The sequence below is a fragment of the Suncus etruscus genome, chromosome 4, assembly GCF_024139225.1.
Source record: "Suncus etruscus isolate mSunEtr1 chromosome 4, mSunEtr1.pri.cur, whole genome shotgun sequence".
NCBI lineage: Eukaryota > Metazoa > Chordata > Mammalia > Eulipotyphla > Soricidae > Suncus > Suncus etruscus.
The window spans coordinates 114,892,383-114,913,162 of record NC_064851.1 but is presented as its reverse complement, the minus strand read 5'-3'; the positions used below and the strand labels follow the sequence as shown (position 1 = coordinate 114,913,162).

At 43.3% G+C, this 20,780-nt stretch overlaps 1 protein-coding gene across 1 annotated transcript in view; it reads left to right on the top strand.

Moving 5' to 3' along the window:
- The first annotated feature begins 6,491 nt into the window (after positions 1-6,491).
- The window catches only part of GALNT7 (polypeptide N-acetylgalactosaminyltransferase 7), a 153,708-nt gene continuing 139,419 nt past the window's right edge, over positions 6,492-20,780 (top strand). Inside the window, exon 1 of the mRNA XM_049772672.1 lies at positions 6,492-6,662. Within this exon, the coding sequence (XP_049628629.1) occupies positions 6,537-6,662 (126 nt within the window). The 5' untranslated portion in view covers positions 6,492-6,536. The remainder of the gene's footprint in view (positions 6,663-20,780) is intronic.

The window sequence follows — 20,780 nt, the reverse complement described above, 5'->3', positions numbered from 1 at the left end:
ATGTCAGGGGAAAAAAATACATAGGCACAATAAGACTTTTTCATGTTCTGCACAGAAGTACAAATTTACAAGTCTCAACCATATATTAACATCACAGGACAACCTTAGAATTTCAATATTGGAAGGAATGTTAAAACCCATTTGGTCCAACTCCATTTTACAGATGAAAACAGTCTACGGACTCTCTTGGCAAGAAAATCAGAAATAAGCAATTGTTTAAAATCTGAATTCAGAGACAGAAAAATAGGACTGGGGAGAGGGCGTTTGCTTTGCACACAGTCAACCCAGGTTCAATCCACGATATCACATATGGCTTCCCAGGCTTAGCCAGGAGTTATCCCTGAGTACAGAGCCAGGAATAAAGTATGAACCCCCACTGGGTGTGACCTAATCCCCCACCATAAAAAACAAATAAAGATATAAAATCTGAATTAATTTTTCAAGACTTCAGCAGGTCGTTTTGAACATGTATAATACATGATAAAAGCTAATATTTTGGCCCAGACATTTGATTCACAATGATATTAAGCTTTCAAGCTATCTTAATACACTTGTGCAGTCCTCCTTGACAAACACTTGTAAACACAAGCATGCATTCATAGGGTGAATCAGATTCATTCCCTGCTTCCCTTTCTCAGATCTTTGCCTCTGGATGAGGAAAGCAAACCGTCTCCAGCCAATGGTAGTTGAGAACCTTGGCCTGTGTGTGAGCCTGGTGTGCAAACTTGGAACCATGTTCATGAAAAGTGCCAGTGACAGCCAAGCAAACACCTCAGAAAAACTAAGAGCCAGGACCAACCAGTTAAGACACACCTGGATTTCTCTTCCCTTTTTTTTTTTATTTAAGAAAGATTTATTGAAGAGAAAAGGAAAAGAGAAGGAAATTCCCCAACTGAATCCTCGACCCTCAGAATCTGTGTGCAATTATAAGTATGCATAGTTTTAATGTGCTAAATTGTGGGATGGGTGTTTTAGTTAAGAATAATAATCCCTATATCAAATTAACATATTCTATTTGTAATATTTTTCTACAAATACTTTCTTCACAAACTTAAAATATCAAAATGATAAAGTAGATTTTAAATTTTAAGATACTACCAAAACAGGGGCCACAAAGATAGCACAGTGAGTAAAACAATTGTCTTGCATGCAGCTGACCCAGGTTTGATATCTAGTACCAGTGATTGGTCCCCGCACAACAAGGTGTGATTCCTGAGAGCCAAGTCAGGAAGGAGTAAGCAAGCCTTGAGCCCACATTAGGTATAGCCCTCAAACCAAAATAATAATTTAAAAATACTATGAATGCTATTTTTCTTTGAGAAGTGATTAAAGAATTTTCAGGACAGGAGTAGGATGTTTAACTGGTCATTTATAGGTCACATTACTGTTTGATTGTAATTTATTAGACATTTATCATTGATTTTTCATTTAATCCAAATTCAGTGGTAGCACAGCAGGTAGGGTGTTTGCCTTGCACATGGCCGCAGCGGGTTCAATCTCTGGCATCCCATAAGGTCCCCTGAGCACTGCCAGGAGAGATTTCTGAGTGCAGAGCCTGGAGTAATCCCTAAACGCCACCAGGTGTGGCCCCAAAAAACAACAAAAAAATTTTTTTAATCCAAGTTTTTTGCTAGCATGCATTTAAACTTGAAATTTTATTCTCATTTTAGTATAGCATAATTTCTTTTCTTTTAGTGGGGGAAAAATCTTAATAAGTACCAAAGAAACTAATATTAAATTAAAGCTATTTGATTCTTTGTCCTAAGAAGGAAGTAGATAAAAGAAAAACAACTTACCAACATGAGGACAAACACATGTAAAATAATTCAAAATTTTAGCCCTAGGAGACACTCCAGGAAAGGAGGAACAAGCAGTTCGAGTAATTTAGAGTAATCCTAATCCCTCTTCTAAATTTCATTTTTCCTTTAGAGTCTCAATCCAATTATTCAGCCAGTGTTATTTCAAAATATTTACTGAACCGACCTACACACCAGGCAATCTAGAGATACAATGATGAGCTGAATAGACATGTCTACCCCCTGTGCACCTTCTTTTTTTATTAATCTGTTGCCTTAATAAAATAAATCAATGGGTTACAAGAAGTGAAAAGTTGTAGCTAGCAGAGGTCCTCAAACTTTTTAAACAGGGGGCCAGTTCACTGTCCCTCAGACCATTGGAGGGTCTGACTATAGTAAAAACAAAACTTATGAACAAATTCTTATGCACACTGCACATATCTTATTTTGCGATGAAGAAACAAAACAGATACAAATACAATATGTGGCCAGCGGGCCATAGTTTGAGGACCAGTATAGTATAGAGAGTACAGTAGAACCTCCTAAATGTCTTTTATACGTTCTTGGAAATTGCAGATAAAATCCAGTATAATGAAAGCAGTTCCTCCAAGAACATCACTTCTGTTCAATGGGGACCTGGCTTTGTTTTTATTTTTCCCTCATCAATTTATAAGGATGTTATTTGAAGACCTGATTAGTCTATTCCTGGATACAGATGGAGAGGGAGAACCAGTGGGAAGGACATATCAAAGATAGAAGGGAAATCCTTTTTGTGACAGTGTGGTTTCAGGCGACAAATAAAAACTTAAACCAAAAAAAAAAAAAAATCAAAACCTCCCTGTGCAAAGACTTGAATGCAAGATGTTTCCAACAGCATTCAGTTAAGCTGTAGCCTAAAGACCTGGCTGAGGAACCTGAGATATTTTAGATCTGAAAAAGTGCCACCTCCCACCTGGATGGTCCCATTAAGACTCAAGTCAAGGGCTGGAGAGGTAACCTAGGGGTAAGGCATTTGACTTGCTTGCAGCAGACTCCATTTTAGTGCCTGTCAACCATGTGGTCCTACAAAATACCTCTGGGGGTGATTCCAGCCCACAGAGCTAGGAGCAGCAACAGTAAGTGTGCACCTTGCTAAACTAGATTCATGCCAATCACAAGAGAAAAACCGTAATGTGATTTGTTGGGGGGGGAATGCTTGGATCCAGAGTTCAATGCAGTATTGATTGACAGAAAGGGGAAGGACGTGTGTGTGTGTGTGTGTGTGTGTGTGTGTGTGTGTGTGTGTGTGTGTGTGTACTTTCTTGAGGTGCTCACGGGAATTGGGACCCACTCTCAGCCCACTGGTCTTGGTAGTTCAATGCCAGGCCCCAAAGTGCAGTATTGCCTAGGACCTGCAGTATCATGGACACTCCAGCACTGCTGATGGCTTCCGAGGATACTGGAGGAATCAGGTAGTGCTGGATTTGGAGTGTTAGGGGTACCTGCACTATCTCCCTGGCTCCCGATGACTCTCACCAAAACCCAGAGAATTCAAACCTGTTAATTGGCTTGAAGACAATTTCCAATGTGGCAGCTTTCCCTTTAGGAGGGAGCCCACACCCGGCAGAGGTTACTTCTGACTCTGCACTCAGAAATCACTCCTGGCAGGCTCAGGGGACCATATGGAATGCCGGGATTGAACCACATGCAAGATAACTCTTCCCAATGTGCTATCACTAAGGCCCCAAGTGGTGGCTTTTTAACAGACAACTTACTGCTGTCTCCATATCCATCAGCTTCTTCTTGGTTGAGGAGCCAGAATCATTGGTTCATGGCCTTCTTACACTGTCACACTAGAACAGATACCTGAGATTTCCATGAACAGAGCAGACAGAAGGTGAAGAATTTTAAAAGAGAACAAACCTTTAGGCCCTGACCTTTTGCGTACTACCCGGGAAAAAAAACTTATTTATATTCCAAGTCCAGAAGGCTAGTCCAGCGTGCCAAGGAGTTTAGATGCAGTGGCAAGAATTCTGAGCTCAAAAAGAGCAGCTCTGGATCCCAGCTTGAGTAGAATAGTCACGCCAACCTCACCAGGGGTTGTGGTTACATGGAAAAAAAAATGAAAATATGACACATTTTGCACTTGGCGCTCATTTATTTTTCTCTGCCCCATGACCAGGCTTCTGAGGAACCAACCAGTTTCCATTCTAGCTGGAGGTCCCTGGCACCACCCACCACACATGACCAGGTTAGGAGGATCTCTCTCCTGCCAATCTTTCATTCTAGTCTGTACCCTTTTTTTCAGGGAACTCTGGCATAGAACACCCCGAGTTTCTAGCACGATAGCACCAGCTTTCATTTCACACAAATGCATTCGGTGCATAGCCATGCACAGCTGAGGCTAGCTCCATCACCTCTGGTCTTCATACTTATATACGGGGACTTGGTCATCCTTCTTTTGGACCACATTGTGGAGGTGGTAGTCAGTCCTAGTAGACAACTAAGAACCTGGGGTCAAAGAGATCCAGTAACTGACTCCAACCTAAGCTTTGAGCCTGGATCTTCATTTTCTAAATGAGTTCTGTGAGTTCTACAGAGCTCCTTCTGTAGAATTCCCTCAAATGTTGCCACGGGCACAGGACTAGAGAAACATGGGTTTCACAGCCATATACCCACTCATCCATTTCTAACTCTGTGTTCTTTCACACATAGTTTAAGTTGTCTATGTGCGAAACTAAAGAGGGGGTGTGGTGATGGCAGCAGAATTTCCTCGGCATGCTATTTCCGACCACAAACCATTCCAGTCACCTTTGAGTGGAGGACCACTTGCAACCTGCCTACCTGCCTAACGCAGCTGGGACTAGGTAAAAATGAAACTGTTTTCTGACTAGTAAAACTCAACAAAACCAAAAGGTCTCTTCTGACAGTGAAAGTGAAAGCCCAAAATGAAAGGTTTCATAACTGCTTGGCCAACTTGGGATGCAGGTCTCAAATGCGATTATTGCCTCTTGTCTTCCGAGTAAGATCTCTTGAAGGACCCCAGCTAGGGAACTTGTTCAGGAACTTCGCAAAGGTGATCTCTCACTTCGAAATAGTCCAAACTGAGTCCACAAATGTTCCTATTTCTGCTTTCCAACAACACCTAAATCTCTGCCCCAAGCCCTCCTTCATTTTACTGTTACTCTCCATCTTATTCCCCCTTTGCCAGATTCTCTGTATGTTGGACTTTTAGAAAATGGAATGCAATTATTCAGTGCAATCTCAAATACACCTATTACTTAATAACCCACTCTATTATCCCCCCCTCCAGGCCTTCAGCAAATATCTTCAGGTATTCGGTGGAATTCTGAAATTACAGCACTTCTGGAATTCCCCCAAATGACAAGGTAAGGTGACTCTTACAATGAGACACATGAAGTGGGTTGGGCTGAATTGTTCATCTATCTTAATGATTGAAAGTCTCCATTTCCTTCTAAAAATATACACCCCTAGGTCTTGACTGTTTCAAAGCGCCTCAGATAAGACAATACTAGAGCTAAAAGGGCCCATTTTCATCCTGCTAAAACAAAATACAGGACGTTATTCAGTTTTAACCTCCACGAGACAGTTCAGGATAAGGTACTCTGGAAATTTAATTGTACACACTTGGCGATAAGGAAAAGTGACAGACAACTTGATTGAGAGATGTGGGCACAAAAATTATTTACTCAAGGCAGGGCATTTGGTTAAACATTTATCCATATCCTTTCCTGAATGGTTCAGGAGGGAAGGGGTCGGGGGAGAAGGAGCCTTTGAGAAACAATTGAGGATCCCAACATCAGCTCCGAGGTAGAACACGGTTTTGAAATCCCCACCCCCCAATTCTTGCTTCCTTGCAGAAAACGGATCTGCCCCCGGAGAGACGACTACACGAGTTTATTAGCATCTAAGATAAGCTCTCCTCTAATTAGCTTGGAAGAAAGTGAAAAATGCGGACTTGGCCGGGGTGCTCGGTGGGCTGACGTGTGTGTGTGTGTGTGTGTGTGTGTGTGTGTGTGTGTGTGTGTGTGTGTGTGTGTGTGTGTGTGTGTGTGTCCACCTCACCTCGGCCTCTTGGCTCACTAACCTTCCACCCCCTCTAAGGCTGGCGTGTTGGAAAAAGCCAGAACAATTGATAAGAAAAAGAAGGGGAAAAAAAAAAAAGAAAAAGAAAAAAGAAAAATCTTCCAGCTATATAAATCAGCCACGTGGAGCTGCGGCAGCAAACCCCCGTTTGCTTCCTGGTTTGCTGACTGCCAGCCAGGCAGCCAGCCTGGGGCTGAGAGGGGGGGTGAGGGTGCTGCAAAAAAGGGGTGCAAAAAGGGAAGAGATGGATGTGGCTTTGGGGAGAAAAGCCTGGGGGGGAAGCTGAAGCCCGGGTTAGCAGTAGCAACCCCCCCCCCAAAAAAGACAGACAACCCCAAGCCAAGTTGGGGCCACATGGAAAGGCTTTGGGAGGCCAGGGCTGGGGAGAAAGTGTTCAATTAGTTTCGGGAGGCCGATCGGGTGGGCAGTGGGGAAGTGGGGGGGGGGGATTTGGACTGCGGCTCCGGACAGGGGGGTACAGAAAGCGGGGTGTCCCGCGTGGGGGAGGGGGAGGGAGGGAGGAGGCCGTGCGAGCCCGAGGAGGAGGGAGGAGGAGGAGGAGGAGGAGGACGAGGAGGAGGAGGGAGCGAGCGCCGTGGCGGTGGCGGCGGCTGCGCCGGGCTCCGGAGTCGCTCTCGCGGGCGCCGGAGGAAGATGAGGCTGAAGCTCGGCTTCATCTTACGCAGTTTGCTGGTGCTCGGGAGCTTCCTGGGGCTGTTGGTGCTCTGGTCCTCGCTGTCGCTGCGGCCCGACGAGCCCAGCCCGCTCAGCCGGATGCGGGTGAGTGAGCGAGTGGCCCTCCCGCCCGCCGGCAACTTGTTGGGGTGGCGGGATCGCGGTGGGTGGGGGTCCGCCCGCCCCCCTGCGCGCCCCTCCCCAAGCTCCGGAGAGCCCCGATCTCGCGCGGCGGCCGAGCCCCCCACGCCGGGACTGGCGGGGCGCAGCGCGGGAGGGCACCCGGGGGCGGCTCCGGGGTCCATCCATCCCTCCAGGCTGCGGCCTGGCGGCGGGGTGCGATGCGCTGCGGGGCGGGCCGGGCCTGGAAGGAGCCGCGCGCGACGCCGCTGCAGCCGCCCGCCGCTCGGGACCAGGCCCCTGGGTCCCCGGCCGCCCGGGGGTGCTCGCCGGGGCTCCCCCGAAGCCGCCCGCCAGCCCGCCCGGGAGTGGGAGGGCGACGGCGCCCCGCCTCCGGCTCTTACGAAGCCGCGCCGCCTCCCCGCTCGCGCCCGTCGCTGGCCCCGGAGTCGGGGTGCGATGCGCGGCCGACGGAGGCCTCGCCCCGGCCCTTCCTCCGCCGCCCCGGGCTCGGAGAGGGGCGCTGAGCCGAACGGGAGAGATCGGGGGTGTCCGGGTGGTCCGAGAGGGCGTGTGGGCGCCCGACTCGCCTTCCCGCCCTCGGCGTCTTCGGGGGAGCCCTGCACCCCGCGAGTCCTCGCCCCCACCCCCGGGCTGCTCCGGCCACACGAAGTAACTTGTGCCGTGGCTGCTGGCTGCGCTGGGCGCCTTGGTTCCGCAGCTCACGGCCCCTGGCAGGATCTTGCGGTGGGGGGCTTCTCAGAGCCGCCCCGAGAAAGAGGGGAGTAGGCGGGTGATCCCCCCCCCACTCCCCGTGAACTGCTCAGCACTCTCATCCCATGTCTCGTACTTGACCCGGGCAACTGCCAGAGGGGTGTGTGTGTGTGTGTGTGTGTGTGTGTGTGTGTGTGTGTGTGTGTGTGTGTGTGTGTGTGTGTGTGTGTAAGGGGCGGGGTTGTGTAACGGGCAGCGTCCTGGAGGACTCCCGGGGTCCTTGGGGGGCTTGGAGTCGCGGTTGGGGTGCAGGTGCCTTTTGCAAATGAGCCCCCGGCGCGGCATCCCCGTGATCTCCCCTCCTCCGTGGACTCGCAAAGTTTCACGCTTTGCAAGTTGGGCGACCGGAGCTTGCTGCGTGCCGGAGTGCTGCTGCTCAGTGCTGGCCTCGCTGCCGCCCGCCAGCCCGGCGTGGACCCGGGTTCTGAGTTGGAGCTGGTGCCGCCTGGAGACCGAGCGAGCGCTTAGGGCAACTCTTGGGTGCCTCTGCTGGGATGCTCATCCACAAGTCACCAACGAGAATGAGCGGTTTTGTGTGTGTGTGTGTGTGTGTGTGTGTGTGTGTGTGTGTGTCTGTGTGTCTGTGTGTCTGTGTGTGTGTCTGTGTGTCTGTGTGTGTCTGTGTGTGTGTGTGTTTTAACAGCACATCTGTCCTGCTTTTAATGCCTTTGTGGTTTGAGGTCCATGGGCTCTCTGCAATGGTGACGTGTGTGTGTGTGTGTGTGTGTGTGTGTGTGTGTGTCTGGTTTTTGCTTTCAGAGGGCTCCATTGACAAAGGACACACATTGCAGTTGTTTGGAGGGCAAGCTCTTGATCTCTTCAGATTACCTTTCCTGGAGAGCTAGGAATGCGAGAAATCTTGTTTTCTGGGAGATAAATGTGAAGGAAAAGACTGACAGAAATCACCCCTTCTAGATTTTTTTTTTTGGCCCTTGGTTGAAATAAGCCCTTCCCCTAAATGGTGACTGTCACCAGTACCTACGCCCCCAATCTCTTTGGAAATATTTCATTACTAGTTGCTCTTAGGTACAAGTGTTGATGCTCCCTTTAACGTGGCACTTTCTTGAGTCTTTCGGTAGTGTCGTTCATTCATTTCATGTGCCAAATGCTAAAACTAGCATTCTGAGACTTTCCAACATAAATACCAAAAAGAATGTTTGCAATTGAGGCTACCCTGAGCTTTGTGACAAATAGTCTCTAAGTAATTTAAGACACAGTTTATAAATCGTAAGCACATCTATGGGAACTGTTGGCTCCCTTTAATGATAATAATAAAAAATTTCCTGAGTGAGGTTCACATGAGAAGGATATCTTGAAAGAAGATTCTGGCCAGTTACTGATTAGCTCTGTAGGTTTCAAGCTTCCCTTTTTGGTTTTGTTGTTTGAATAATGATTGTAGATAGTGGTTCCCATCCTGACCCTCGCCTTGCATGCTGACCCACTGAGGGCTCTCCCCACTGGTGTGAGATGATGGGTTAAAACAATCCAGGCTACCAAATACTGCTTCTGCCTCTGCCATGGCAAACTTAGCTGTATTCCTTGTTCCCCTCTGTGGCCAGCTGCCACTTCTTTTTATCTTGTACTTTGAGTTTTCCAGATAGGAAAGTGTTGCATGCAAGGTAATTCTTTTTTAAACCTAGATTGCTTCCTCCTTGTTAGAGCTCTGCCCAACTGTGGAAGGCATTACTGCAAGGACACATTCTTCCTCATCATCAAGACAAGAGAAATATGTGTTTCTTCTCTTTTATCTCTGGTTCTTTTTTGTTTTCCCTGATGGAAAAGAAAAGATAAAAAATACTCATACTGTTTCATTGATTTACTTCATTTGATCTGATTTATTCCTTCAACATTTTTTGAGCACCTTCTGTGCTGATCTAACCTTAGGGAAATACTTCTTGCCCCAACACCCAAGGGTCTGGAAGTCTAGTGAAAATAATAACCCTCCCCCCCTCAAAAAAATAATAAAGCACATCAGTCAAGGTTCCACAGATGCATAAATAGAAAATGTTCTACCTATGGTGAAGAAAGAAAAAACAGTAGGAGTTAAGGAAAAGGTGGAGCTACAAAAGCCCTACCTGAAGAAATGAGTTGAAATCTAAGACTTTGAAGAAAAGTTGTAGTTAACCTGGTGCTGGGACGGGGCACCCAAAACTGGAGATGCATGTGGCAAGGCCCTGGCTGATAGAAAACCGATAACATTAAACTACAAAATGGGAGAGCCAGACTCCTACAAAAGTGGAGGCATCTTGTGGCCCAAACCAAGGATTTGGTCATTAGTGAAGTAAAAAAAATTTTTGTCATTGTTTTTTGGGGCCATACCCAATGGGGTTCAGGCATTACTCCTGGCTCTATGCTCAAAGATCACTCCTGAAAGGTTTAGAAGACCATATGGGATGCCGGGGATTGAACAGGGTCAACTGCATGCAAGATAAACACCTTACCCACTATACTATCACTCTGGCTCCAGCCACTCAAAGATTTTTAAGTCTGAGAGAGATTTGCTTTGAAAAGGCCACTCTTCCTGCCGGCAGTATTGTGCTTAGAATTGAGCTTCTTAAGTGTTCTTTAGTGTTTTCCACTCCAGACCTTTTGGCCAGAGAAATTTTGTTTGTTTGTTTTTGCTTTGTTTTGGGGTCACACCTGGCAGCACTCAGGGTTTACTCCTGGCTCTACGCTCAGAAATTGCTCCTGGCAGGCTAGGGGGACCATATGGAATGCCGGGCTTCGAACCACCGTCTTTCTGCATGCATGGCAAATGCCCTACCTTCATGCTATCTCTCTGGCCCCTGGCCAGAGAAATTTTTATGCAATTCTGTGATATGGTATATGAAATAGGTTAAAAAAAAAACCTCAAATGTTTTTCTGCTAATAATGAAAATTTTTGTTTTCAGATACATTTTTTTAAATTATTGGATCACATAGCATTTTAAAACAGTGTTAAAAGGCTAGAATTTAAAGAAGAGTAGATAGGACATGTTGGGATGGTGTGGTGAGGCAAAGTATGTAAGAGCTAACATAAACCTAAAAGGCAACAGAACTAGGTGAGAAGGTGAGGGGTAAGAGAGAAGATGTCAAGAGTTTTAGGATGACAGATTATTTTTGGTTGCCTTGTTAGTAGTTCTGAAGACAATTTATATTTCATGTTGTATTTTAGTATTATGGAAAAGCCTTGCTTGTTTTTTAAGGCTCTGTCCACGGGATGTTTTCAGGTTAGCATTTATCAAGACCATCCATTTAGCACTTGGAAACTGTAGAAATTTCTATTAAGTAAACAATAGCATCTCTCAAATCCCTGGTCTTGGTCTTGAGTGTTTTAAAGTTGAATCGGAAGCCTCTGAAAATGTAAATATATAATGGGAATATTAAAAGTTCATCATGGCTCTGTGTTGGCCCTTTCAGTTATGGTGAGAAACTGCCTATAAACTCATGAGGCCTTTTATGTGCACAAGCAACCTTAGTTAGAACATTAGTGTCACAGGTTCAGCACGTGCCTGCAGGACCAGTTCAAGACCCATGCCTAGGCAGAGATGTGCTAAGACCAGCCAAAAGGAAAGTCACTTATAGAAGGCCAGATGGCTGAATTGATTACCCTATCACAGTCAAGGTCCACTTTACTGAAGCCCTTTGGTCTCTGTGCTGATTGGTTGTCACCGGGATAGCTCTGCCTATGGCCATGAGGTGGTATTTCTTAGCAGAGTTCCAGGTACAGTCCTAAGGATGGAGCTTTCACTAAGCAAAATATGAAAAGCAAAGTCCTTTGTGGCACCAAGGATTAAACTTGGAGCCTCACACATTCAAGGTACTGGTTTTTGGAGCTGGCTCCCCTGCTATGCGCCTCAGAATTTTTAGCACAGTTGCTACCCTTGACTTTGCTCTCCCAGCTGAATGCTGTGGTAATACTTTTTATCCTGTTCTGCTATCCATTCCTTCTCACACACCTAAGGCCAGGTCTTAAGATATGTGGATTTTCTATTAAAAAAAAAACCACTAACCCTAACCCTAATACTAACCCTAACCCAAACTCTTAATTTAAATCTAACCCTAACTTAACCCTAAACTTGACCTTAACCCGACCTTAAACCTAAATGTAATCTGAAACCTGAACCCGCATCCTAATCCAAACCCAAAAACTAACCCTAACCCTACCAGTAACCCTAACATAACTCCAAAATCTAACCCTAACCCTAAATCTTAATCTAACCTTAACATTAACTCTAACCCTAAACTTTAGTCCTAACCGTAACCCAAACCCTATCCCAAATAAATAAATAAATAGATAAATAAATAAATAAATAAATGTGGGTTCTCTAGACTTCCTGGAATCCTTATAAAGCCTTAATAAAGAATCAGAAACTTTCATGTTTCCTAATGGCTACTGTAAATTATTGCCTTAGTCTTGTGGGAGGAGGGCAAAATTCAAGTGTAATGCTCATGGAGTGTCTGCCAAAGTGCAAAACTTATTTCTGTCTCCCACAGAGGTCAGGGTACCCTGGAACTGTGAACATTCCAAAACTTTGCTGTAAATCTGTCCTTTAATGTGAGTAGCTTCTTAGAAACTGCAACTTTATAAGCAAAATGGCAGGTCAAGATACCAGTTTGACCAGAAGCTAATGGCTATAATAAGAGTTCAGTTCCCTTGGCAGGTTTCTAATCACAAAAACACCAGCAAACTTATAAATAAAGATCTCAGACAATTCTAAAACCACAAACCATCTATATCCATCCCTCTACTTCCCAGCTCACTTTTTCTAGCTCAGGAATATAGGTGACAGAGTCTGCAACAAGCAGCACAGGACCAAGCTAGGATGCTCTCCTGGAGAGTCAGTCTGCCTTCCCACCAGTTTTCACTGTGCTGGGACGGGAATGTGGAAGAGATTGGAGCAACTGGGAAAAAAATCCTTGTACATCTTCAGGGTTGGGGGTGTACCTGCAAATTCTGCACAGAAAAGTAGCCGAAACTGGAACTTGATTTCATCCCACACCCCACTCTCATCAATGTTATAACGAAGTTGCAATACACAAAAAGGTTTTCAAAAATGCAGTTTTCAAAGAACTGCTGTACCAAGTCCAAAGAAGTTTTTCCACCCTATATCCAGTGGCTAAAAGTTGGATATAAATTTTGCCCTGACCAGTCATGGTTATCACTGTCCCTGCTGGGAGTGCCTAGAACAGCAGAAGTGGAGCTCATCCTCCTTCTAAAAGACACACTAGTTCAGGTTGCCTGAGGTCCTTTCCTACTTCCTGAGTTCATCCGCAAAACGAGAACTTATTCAAGGCCATGTTTCATTAATAGCCAAACCAGTCGGTGGGAATCGTCATTCACAGAGAGCAGAAAGGAGGAAAATTGGCGAACAGCTGTCACATTTAGATAACTATCTTGTGTCATGGGCTGCCAAGGGGAATGGCAGGTACAGGCTTTGCTATAAGCTGTATTGGGCCAATTGTCAATAGTAACTTGGAGAGATAAAATAATGTTCATGACTGGAAATCAGAATTGGGCCATTTGTAAATTTAACTTTGGAGTTAGATTTTTATTAGCAAGATTTGAATAGCTGTTGAATGTAGGCAAACAACTGATTATTGAACTGCAGCCGAGACAGACCATTCTCGGCTCATATTTTTGAATTCTGATTTTCTTCCCTGAAGAATAAGTGTACAGTCTGGCAAAGAGAAAGGCAGATTAATCATCGAAAGTTTACAGGATAAATTTATATATTTCAGGCTTACTGAAGGCTAAGAAATTATTTTCAAGTTGGATTATGTTTGTGAGGGAAGACCATGAGAAGATGTATGTTAACAATATTTGTGTGGGATTGGAGTGATAGCACAGTAGGTATGGCATTTGCCTTGCATGAGACTGATTCGGGTTTGATCTCCAACATCCCCGACCCTACTATGAGTGATTCCTGAGAGCAGAGCCAGGAGTAATCCCTGAGCACAATTGGGTAATGCCCCAAATAAACCAAAAACAATATATGAAAACAATCTAGTCCTTTGAAGTAGGTCTCTCTATTAGAAAAGAAAAGAGAAGAATGTTTTTACATCATAAAGTTATAACTCCAGTCTTGACATCATATCTATTCAGTAGGTATTACATCTGTAATACCAGTCTTCTTTTGCTGTCCAAAGCCAGGACATTTTACAATACATCCTGGCTTCCTACCCTTAAAACAGTTACTCAAAATAATGCTTGAGAAGTTGCTCCCCAAGAAGGTCCTTGTTTGGCCACTGAAGATATACAGATGGCAAGAGCACAGACTCTCAGCTCATACTCTTCTAAGTGAAAATTTGATGAGGAAATTCATGCATAGATATCCAAGCTGTATGTATAGAAATAAGAGGGAAGGATATGACAGTTGGCCTAGACCTGGCATGGCAGGGTTTAGACAGGTAAAAATGCAGGGAAGAATATTTTAGACTAAAGGAATCTGGTGATACCAGGATCAAGTTTGGTTTTATTAATGAAGGATTCAGGATTAGAAAAAGAAGTTTGGGTCATGCTTTGAAGGAAGTTAAATGGTAAAGCTAAAGAACTGGGTTGGCATGCTATTAATCCCACAGGGAGAAAAGATATTGGAAAGCTTTTCAGGTAGATATGAGCAAGTATTGACATCCATTCACTCATCAACTCTTGATTCACTCACATACTTAAGATATTTTTTGAGTGTCTGCTAAGTACTATTTATTGCTCTGGGCACTGGAGATTGATTCTACAGAGCAGTAAATCATGCAATATAGATAACAGTTAGCATAATTTGAATCTTCCATTTGTGCCACATGCATTACATTAATTATAATAGTCACCTTCTAGTGCCAATTTGATACAGTCTCCACTTGATGGATGAGGCCACTGCATTACAGAGATGTGGACTCTTTGGCCCCCAGGCTATTTGTAAGAGGTGGAGCCAAGATTACTTTTCAGGCATTCTGACTTCATAGTGATGCTCTTTGACCCATCACATCAGATCTTAACAACACAGACAAGCTCTCATGAACTTTGGAAGAGAGTCTGAAATAGAGTCAAAACTGAAGGCAGCACAGGTAGCTTGAAAGATTGGAGGAAGGTCAGAGCTGAAGCCTAAGGAATAATTAGAAGCATTTGGTGAGTGAAACTCTGAAGATAGAGTGTTTGGACAAATTACAAAACTCAGCCAGGAGGAAGATTTGGGATATGGGAAATAGATGGACTTGGAGGGAACCCTGTGCTTCATAAGCTCACAGACCCAGGCAGAACTCTGAGTGGTGAACATTTCACAATCATCTCACTTGCTATGCCAATAAACAAAATCAAATGAGTCATCTTTCTTGGTCACAGGTTTGAGGCCAAATACAGAGATAACTGTGATAGTGGGTGTAATCAGAAGTGCACTCGACAAGCCCATAGGGACTAAGAGATCACCTAACAGAGACTGGAATTAATGGGGCTCAGTGGACGGAAACAGTTCATCTTAGAAAGGTCCCAAAGAGGCTCCAGTATTCATGGACAGGAGCACAGCATGTGCAAAGGTGCAAAGGACACTGAGTTTACAGTCCCCAGGATCAGGAGAGGGGACAGAGGAGTGGAGGAACGTGAGGGGGAAGTCTGCCAAAAGAAATTGCATCTGAACTGAAAAAATCTGCTCCTGGAAGGGTTAGATCTGGGCTTCCTAAGGAACAATCTAGACATGCTGTGAGCTGGATTTTGGTGGAGAGAGCAGTCTCTGGAAAACATAAGAAGCTTCAAGTAAGAAAAAGAGCAACAAAGTGAATTAGAGAGAGAAGAGGTTGTCCCCAAAGGCCCTTTCTCAGCATGGGGGAAGTGGCTGAGACTGGAAGGATGCTGGTGTCTTATCTGATGAGGTGGTTCTCACCCTTTGGCAGGTTTCAGCATTCAAACAGGTTACTCAGCATAGTGCCCAGAATTTCTGATGCTCGTGGGCTGGGTAAGGCAGAAGGAAATTGCATGTGAGATTCATTTCAGGGGAATGCAGGTTGCCTGCCAGTATCTAGAAGTCCTGCATGGAGGATATGCATATGTAGCCGGAAATAGAGATGACGCCAGGCAGGCTGTAGCTTGTCTAGCATATGGCACTGTACAGGCCACATGCCAGTCAGGCACAGGTGTCCACCAGGTAGCATGGAATAGAAATCAGGACTGCTGCAATGAAGGACCTGTCCTTGGCCAGAACCTGGGGACGGAAGCTCTGGGAAGCAGATTGATAGATCAAGGGGAGCTGGTGTGGGTGGAGGAGAGAAATCTTGGGTGGAGGAAAAGAAGCACAAAGGGCCCTTTAGTAAGGTGCCAGGAGGAGAGATGAAGAAGGCAAAGCAGGAGGAAAAAGATGTAGAGAATGTCGTGCTATTGAAAACGAACCAGGATTATGTTTGTAGGACTTTCAGAGGCTGCACACTTGAGCAGCCATTGCTAGAGAATGAGTCTATGAGACCACTCCATGGGCTAGTGTGTATACAGGAGGTCTGGGTTCCATTTCCTGTACCCCCTAAATCAATATGAGTGGCCCCAAATGCAGCCACTGAACCTTACTGAGTATGGTGCCTTCCAAAATAATGAAACAGGTGAACTGAATAGAATTCAGGATGCTGCAAGTAATTCTGGAAGCAAATTCATCTGTTAGCTAAAGTCATCAGTGTGCATGGGGACTCCAGGTAATATTTTTTATTAATGTACCTGTCAGTAGGTATGATCCAAGGAAACCAGCTCAGATGAAAACCTTCAGAGCTACTCAGAACATTCAGGAGAGGAAAAAACACAAATAGAAGAGGAAAGATGATAGAAAATCCCAGCTATCTCGGAAACATTTAGCGTGTTACCAGTTGTATCTGCTCTGTTTTAACCAGGCACATGATTATATGTACACATTTCCACAGCCGACACATTTCCACAGCCTACATGTGTGGACACATGTCTGAATATACATCCACAGCCAGTCCTCACTGAATGTCACTAGGAGCACTTAGGCATACCACTAATTGAAAAATGGCATAAAAGAAACCAGCTTTACAGTAGGGTTTGGTATACACAGGAATTAAGTCTTGTGGTTATATTATTTCTGGTCACAAACCATCAAGCAAACTTTTAAAGGTGCAAAACTCTTTTTTCATAAACAGTGCTTTTGATTTTTGGTTTTGATTTTGATTTTGCATTTGTTTATTTTCTAACCCACTAATTCTAGGTTATGGGTGACTGGAGTTTATCCCAGTAGCTCAGGGCATAAAATGCTCCCTAACCTGTGGAGAAGATGCCTTTCCATCCACTGCAGGGTCTCTGTCTGTTTTTCTGTTTCTGTCTCTTTCTCATTCTCTCCTCTACCTTTCCCTCTTTTTCTCCATCTCTCCCTCCTTTTCTTTGTGGAACAAACTTTTATCATATGCATTAATTTGGCAGGTGTGTATTTCCAGGGAAAAACAAACTCGAAATCAGTGTCTCAGTGATATTCATTTAAAATAATTTAGGTCTACAGTTGATTTAGTTAATTCCAGTTCAGCTGCTGATCCCAGAAAGAACCCTGAAACAACTTGAACTGCAGTTACCCAGAGTTTCTGTCTCTCTTTGGAGATGAACAAATTCACTTTCGGTTGCTTCATTTGCTAGGCATCCTGACTACTTCAAAATGAGGAATGTTCTCATTTCTGTTCCATTAGAAATTCCCTTCTGGGCTCCCCAGCCTTCATAGCATTTTTAAGTGTTGCTCCTGAGAAGCATTTAAATATGCCAACAGGGAGACCTGATTCAGTTCACCGCGTGCAAGAACCAGTGCACTGAAACTTGAGGAAAAAATTAACTTTGCATTATCTAATTAGGTTTATGGAATTGCTGCAGAGCCGCCTGGTTCCCTAACTCTAGAAGGTACAATTAACTGCAGTATTATATCAATAGCAACTAGTCTGTTAATGGGCTTCCAAGCAAAGCAATTGGAATTTGTTATTACCGTGGATATTTTAAACTGGATGAATTAAAATGAAATCACATTCTATTGGGAGCAGTTATAAATGTGAATCAAAAAGGTGACCTAATCATTGTTTTTCATCTTTAATCTTTTATCAAGTCCTTGGATTTAAGAATACATTTGGGCCTCCGGAGGTGTGCCAAGTGTTTCAGGAGTAAACTTACATGCTCCAGTTATTTGGCTTACATATCATTTTAGCCTGTGTTGTGCTTTATAAAAGATGACTTAGTGCTTCGGGATTACACTGCTGTGACAGTGATGTGTTGAGAGTCCTGTGTCCATTCACCTTTCTGAAGACTTGGTATTAATGACAGAGGAAATGTGTCTTACATAGGGTTTAGTAGGGAACGGCCAAAACTTTGTTAGTCTTCAAGATGATGGGTGTGCCAGCATTTTCTGTGCATTAAACTGTAATTATCCTCTTACTCGTGCTTTTCTTTATAATCAGACGCATGAAACATGGAGCTAGGATGTTCTTTTCACTGTGAGCAAGTTTTGCAACTGGCTTTTCCTGACCCTATGAGTGTCTGACTCCTTCTCTAGCCGGAACCTGCCTAAAGGAAGCCATTGAGTCTAGTTATTGAAGTGGAACTTTCATCTCAGGTTCTGCATGTACTTTTGATCAGAAGAAATACTTTTGTAGAGTTTTACAAAATTTTAAGAATCATTCCTTGTTGAGAAGTGGTGTCCGAATATCAGTGCACAATTTTGCGCCTCTGTGAGAATTTCTCTTTTGATAAATTCTTTAGAGAAATGAAATGGGGGTGGGGGGAGAACAATATAATACAATGATGCATTCCAGAAAATCAAGTTTCTACAGCATATTGGATGTGCTATTTTTTCATCAGTATTTGCTATTATACTTTAAGTCATCTTATTCTCTTTAATATGAAGCAAATATTTCATTGATTCTTGGCTAAAAATTAGAGAAAATAGCTTCCTTGAAACTCTATCTCAAATGAGGCAATTAATGTGCTTGAGTCACACACATTTCATGTTTCCAGAATGTATCAGAGATATTTGGGTAAGACACTCAGATAGAGAAAATTAGAAGGAGCCTGACAGATTTTTAATTTTTACTAGATTTGTAGTTTATCAGTTGTGTAAACATTTCAAAATGACTCAGAAGTAATTTCATTAAATCAATTAAGGATATTTTATTTGCTTATTTAATGTTTCTATGAGAAATAGATGATAAGCAATATTGTGATGAGCAATATTTGCCTAGAAAAATGTACTGTACAATATATTATCAATATATTATAGTGGCCTTTATTTATCAATAAATAGATTGCATACCTATAAAATTAAAAGGTTGACTTTATATGTAAGTCATTTTAAAACTCGTGTTTGGCAACTTTAAAAAATATTTGCCTTATTAGACATAGATTTTTATCATGCTTACTTGGAATGACTAAATTTTCCTTGTCTCGATTTTCTGCCAATTTAATATTTTGCTTTGCAATGTTTATTGAACAATTTGATCATTATGTTTCATAGATTTTAACTGACAGTATTGTCTTTTTAATCTCCACCAACAGTAAGTTAGACCACATAAGACTTAGTGTTTGTTACCTTGACATTCTATTTTCAGGGTTTTACATCTTTTCTTTTGAAAGAAAGCATTTAAAACCCCCTGTTCAAAACTCTGCTGACTCTTGCCAGGGTGATTTAAAATGAATAAAAAATCCATTAGATTTTTGGCAAATAAGCTCTCAATTATGGTACAGAATAAATGACTACAAAGTGCTTTTTGGAGTAATGGGATGGAAATGACTGAAATCTTATTACTTTACACATGCAGATTTCTCCATGTAGTGTTTAGTCTTTTAAGCAAAAAGATCACTGTCAAGGTTGGAAATTTCTATCACTTGAAATATGTAATTACATTTTAACATTTAAGCAAAAGATTGGTAGAATGAGGAAATTCAGGCTTACAGTGCCTTTAACTGTTGCTCTCTGCGGGATGGTCTCTGAGGAAAATCTGAGACCAGTATTTGTGAAGGGCTGGAGAAGAGTGTTTCTGTTGTGGTCAATTAGAATAATTTTGCTTACAGTCCAGAAGAGATCCTAGAGAGTGATAAAGAGAAAAATACTTTTACCAAATAGTCTTCTAAAATTATCTCCTAAAAGTCTGCCCAAAAGTGATTTCTACACACCAGGGGATTATAAAACAGGTACATTTTCTGTAGGAAGTAAAATAGCCCTTCCTCTTTTGCTCCTGCCATCTAGAAATTCTATATTTTTTTTAAATAAATGATGGCATGTCATTGTAGTTGTAACTTGGAAACTTGTGAATAACATTTTCAAATCTGCAAATAGGTGCGAAGGACTTACCTCCTAGAGCTCTTACTGGTCTGGTTCCTGGCTTGCAAGAACTGCTAACATCACCTAGTTTTAGTAAAACCTGCACCTACTACCTGCCTCTCTCCAGAGCATTCCCTATATCCTAAAATCTGAGCAAGATTTTCAGTACCCATTCTGCACTTACTCTGAATTACCAGGGCAGGGAGAGTGGGGGTCCATGTGTGGAGACTGCCTCTCCCTCTGACTTAATGGAAAAATCAACCAGCATGTGTTTCAGAAGTGGCTGTTGTCATCCTTGACCTCTGCTTAAGTAAGCAGCAACAAGGAGAAAGCGTTGAAATCTTTGTCATTCTCTAGCAAAAATTCTTTCCACAGGTAAAGTGAGTGGCTGGAAACATTCTGATTTGCATCTACAGCTGCTTTGTGTTGGAGAGTAAATGTGTCTTGTGTAATGATTTACGACTTACAAGAAGTGATAAAATGCAGAAGAGTAGCTAGTAGGAAATTGTTGTGACCATTAAGAAAAAGGTTTTTGTTTTTTAAATATTATTAACAAGAAATGTCATAGTCAGGGTAATAGTATTTTTGTTTGTTTGTTTGTTTGTTTTTGGGCCACACTCGTTTGACGCTCAGGGGTTACTCCTGGCTATGCGCTCAGAAATCCTCCTTGGCTTGGGAGGACCATGGAACACCAGGAGATAGAACCGAGGTCCGTCCTAGACTAGCTCTTTCAACGCAGACGCCTTACCTCTAGCACCACCTCTCCGAACCCAGTAATAGTATTTTTGTGTGGGTTTTGTGTGTGTGTGTGTGTGTGTGTGTGTGTGTGCTTATTTTCTCATGTCTTGAGAGATGATTTCTATGATTCCCTCAATTTTTCATAAAATAACTGAAACCTGTTTTTTTGGTGTTTGTTCAGAGGGACTGGATGTTCCTTTGATTCTGAAGCCTGGCATTTGTTGAGTAATTGGTCAGTTCCTGTAGGTCTCAGTGGGTACTAAATGTGAGAATGATTCCTTCAAGGTTAAGCATGTCATAGGAATAATTAACCACAAGGTAGCTAACCACACCCAGC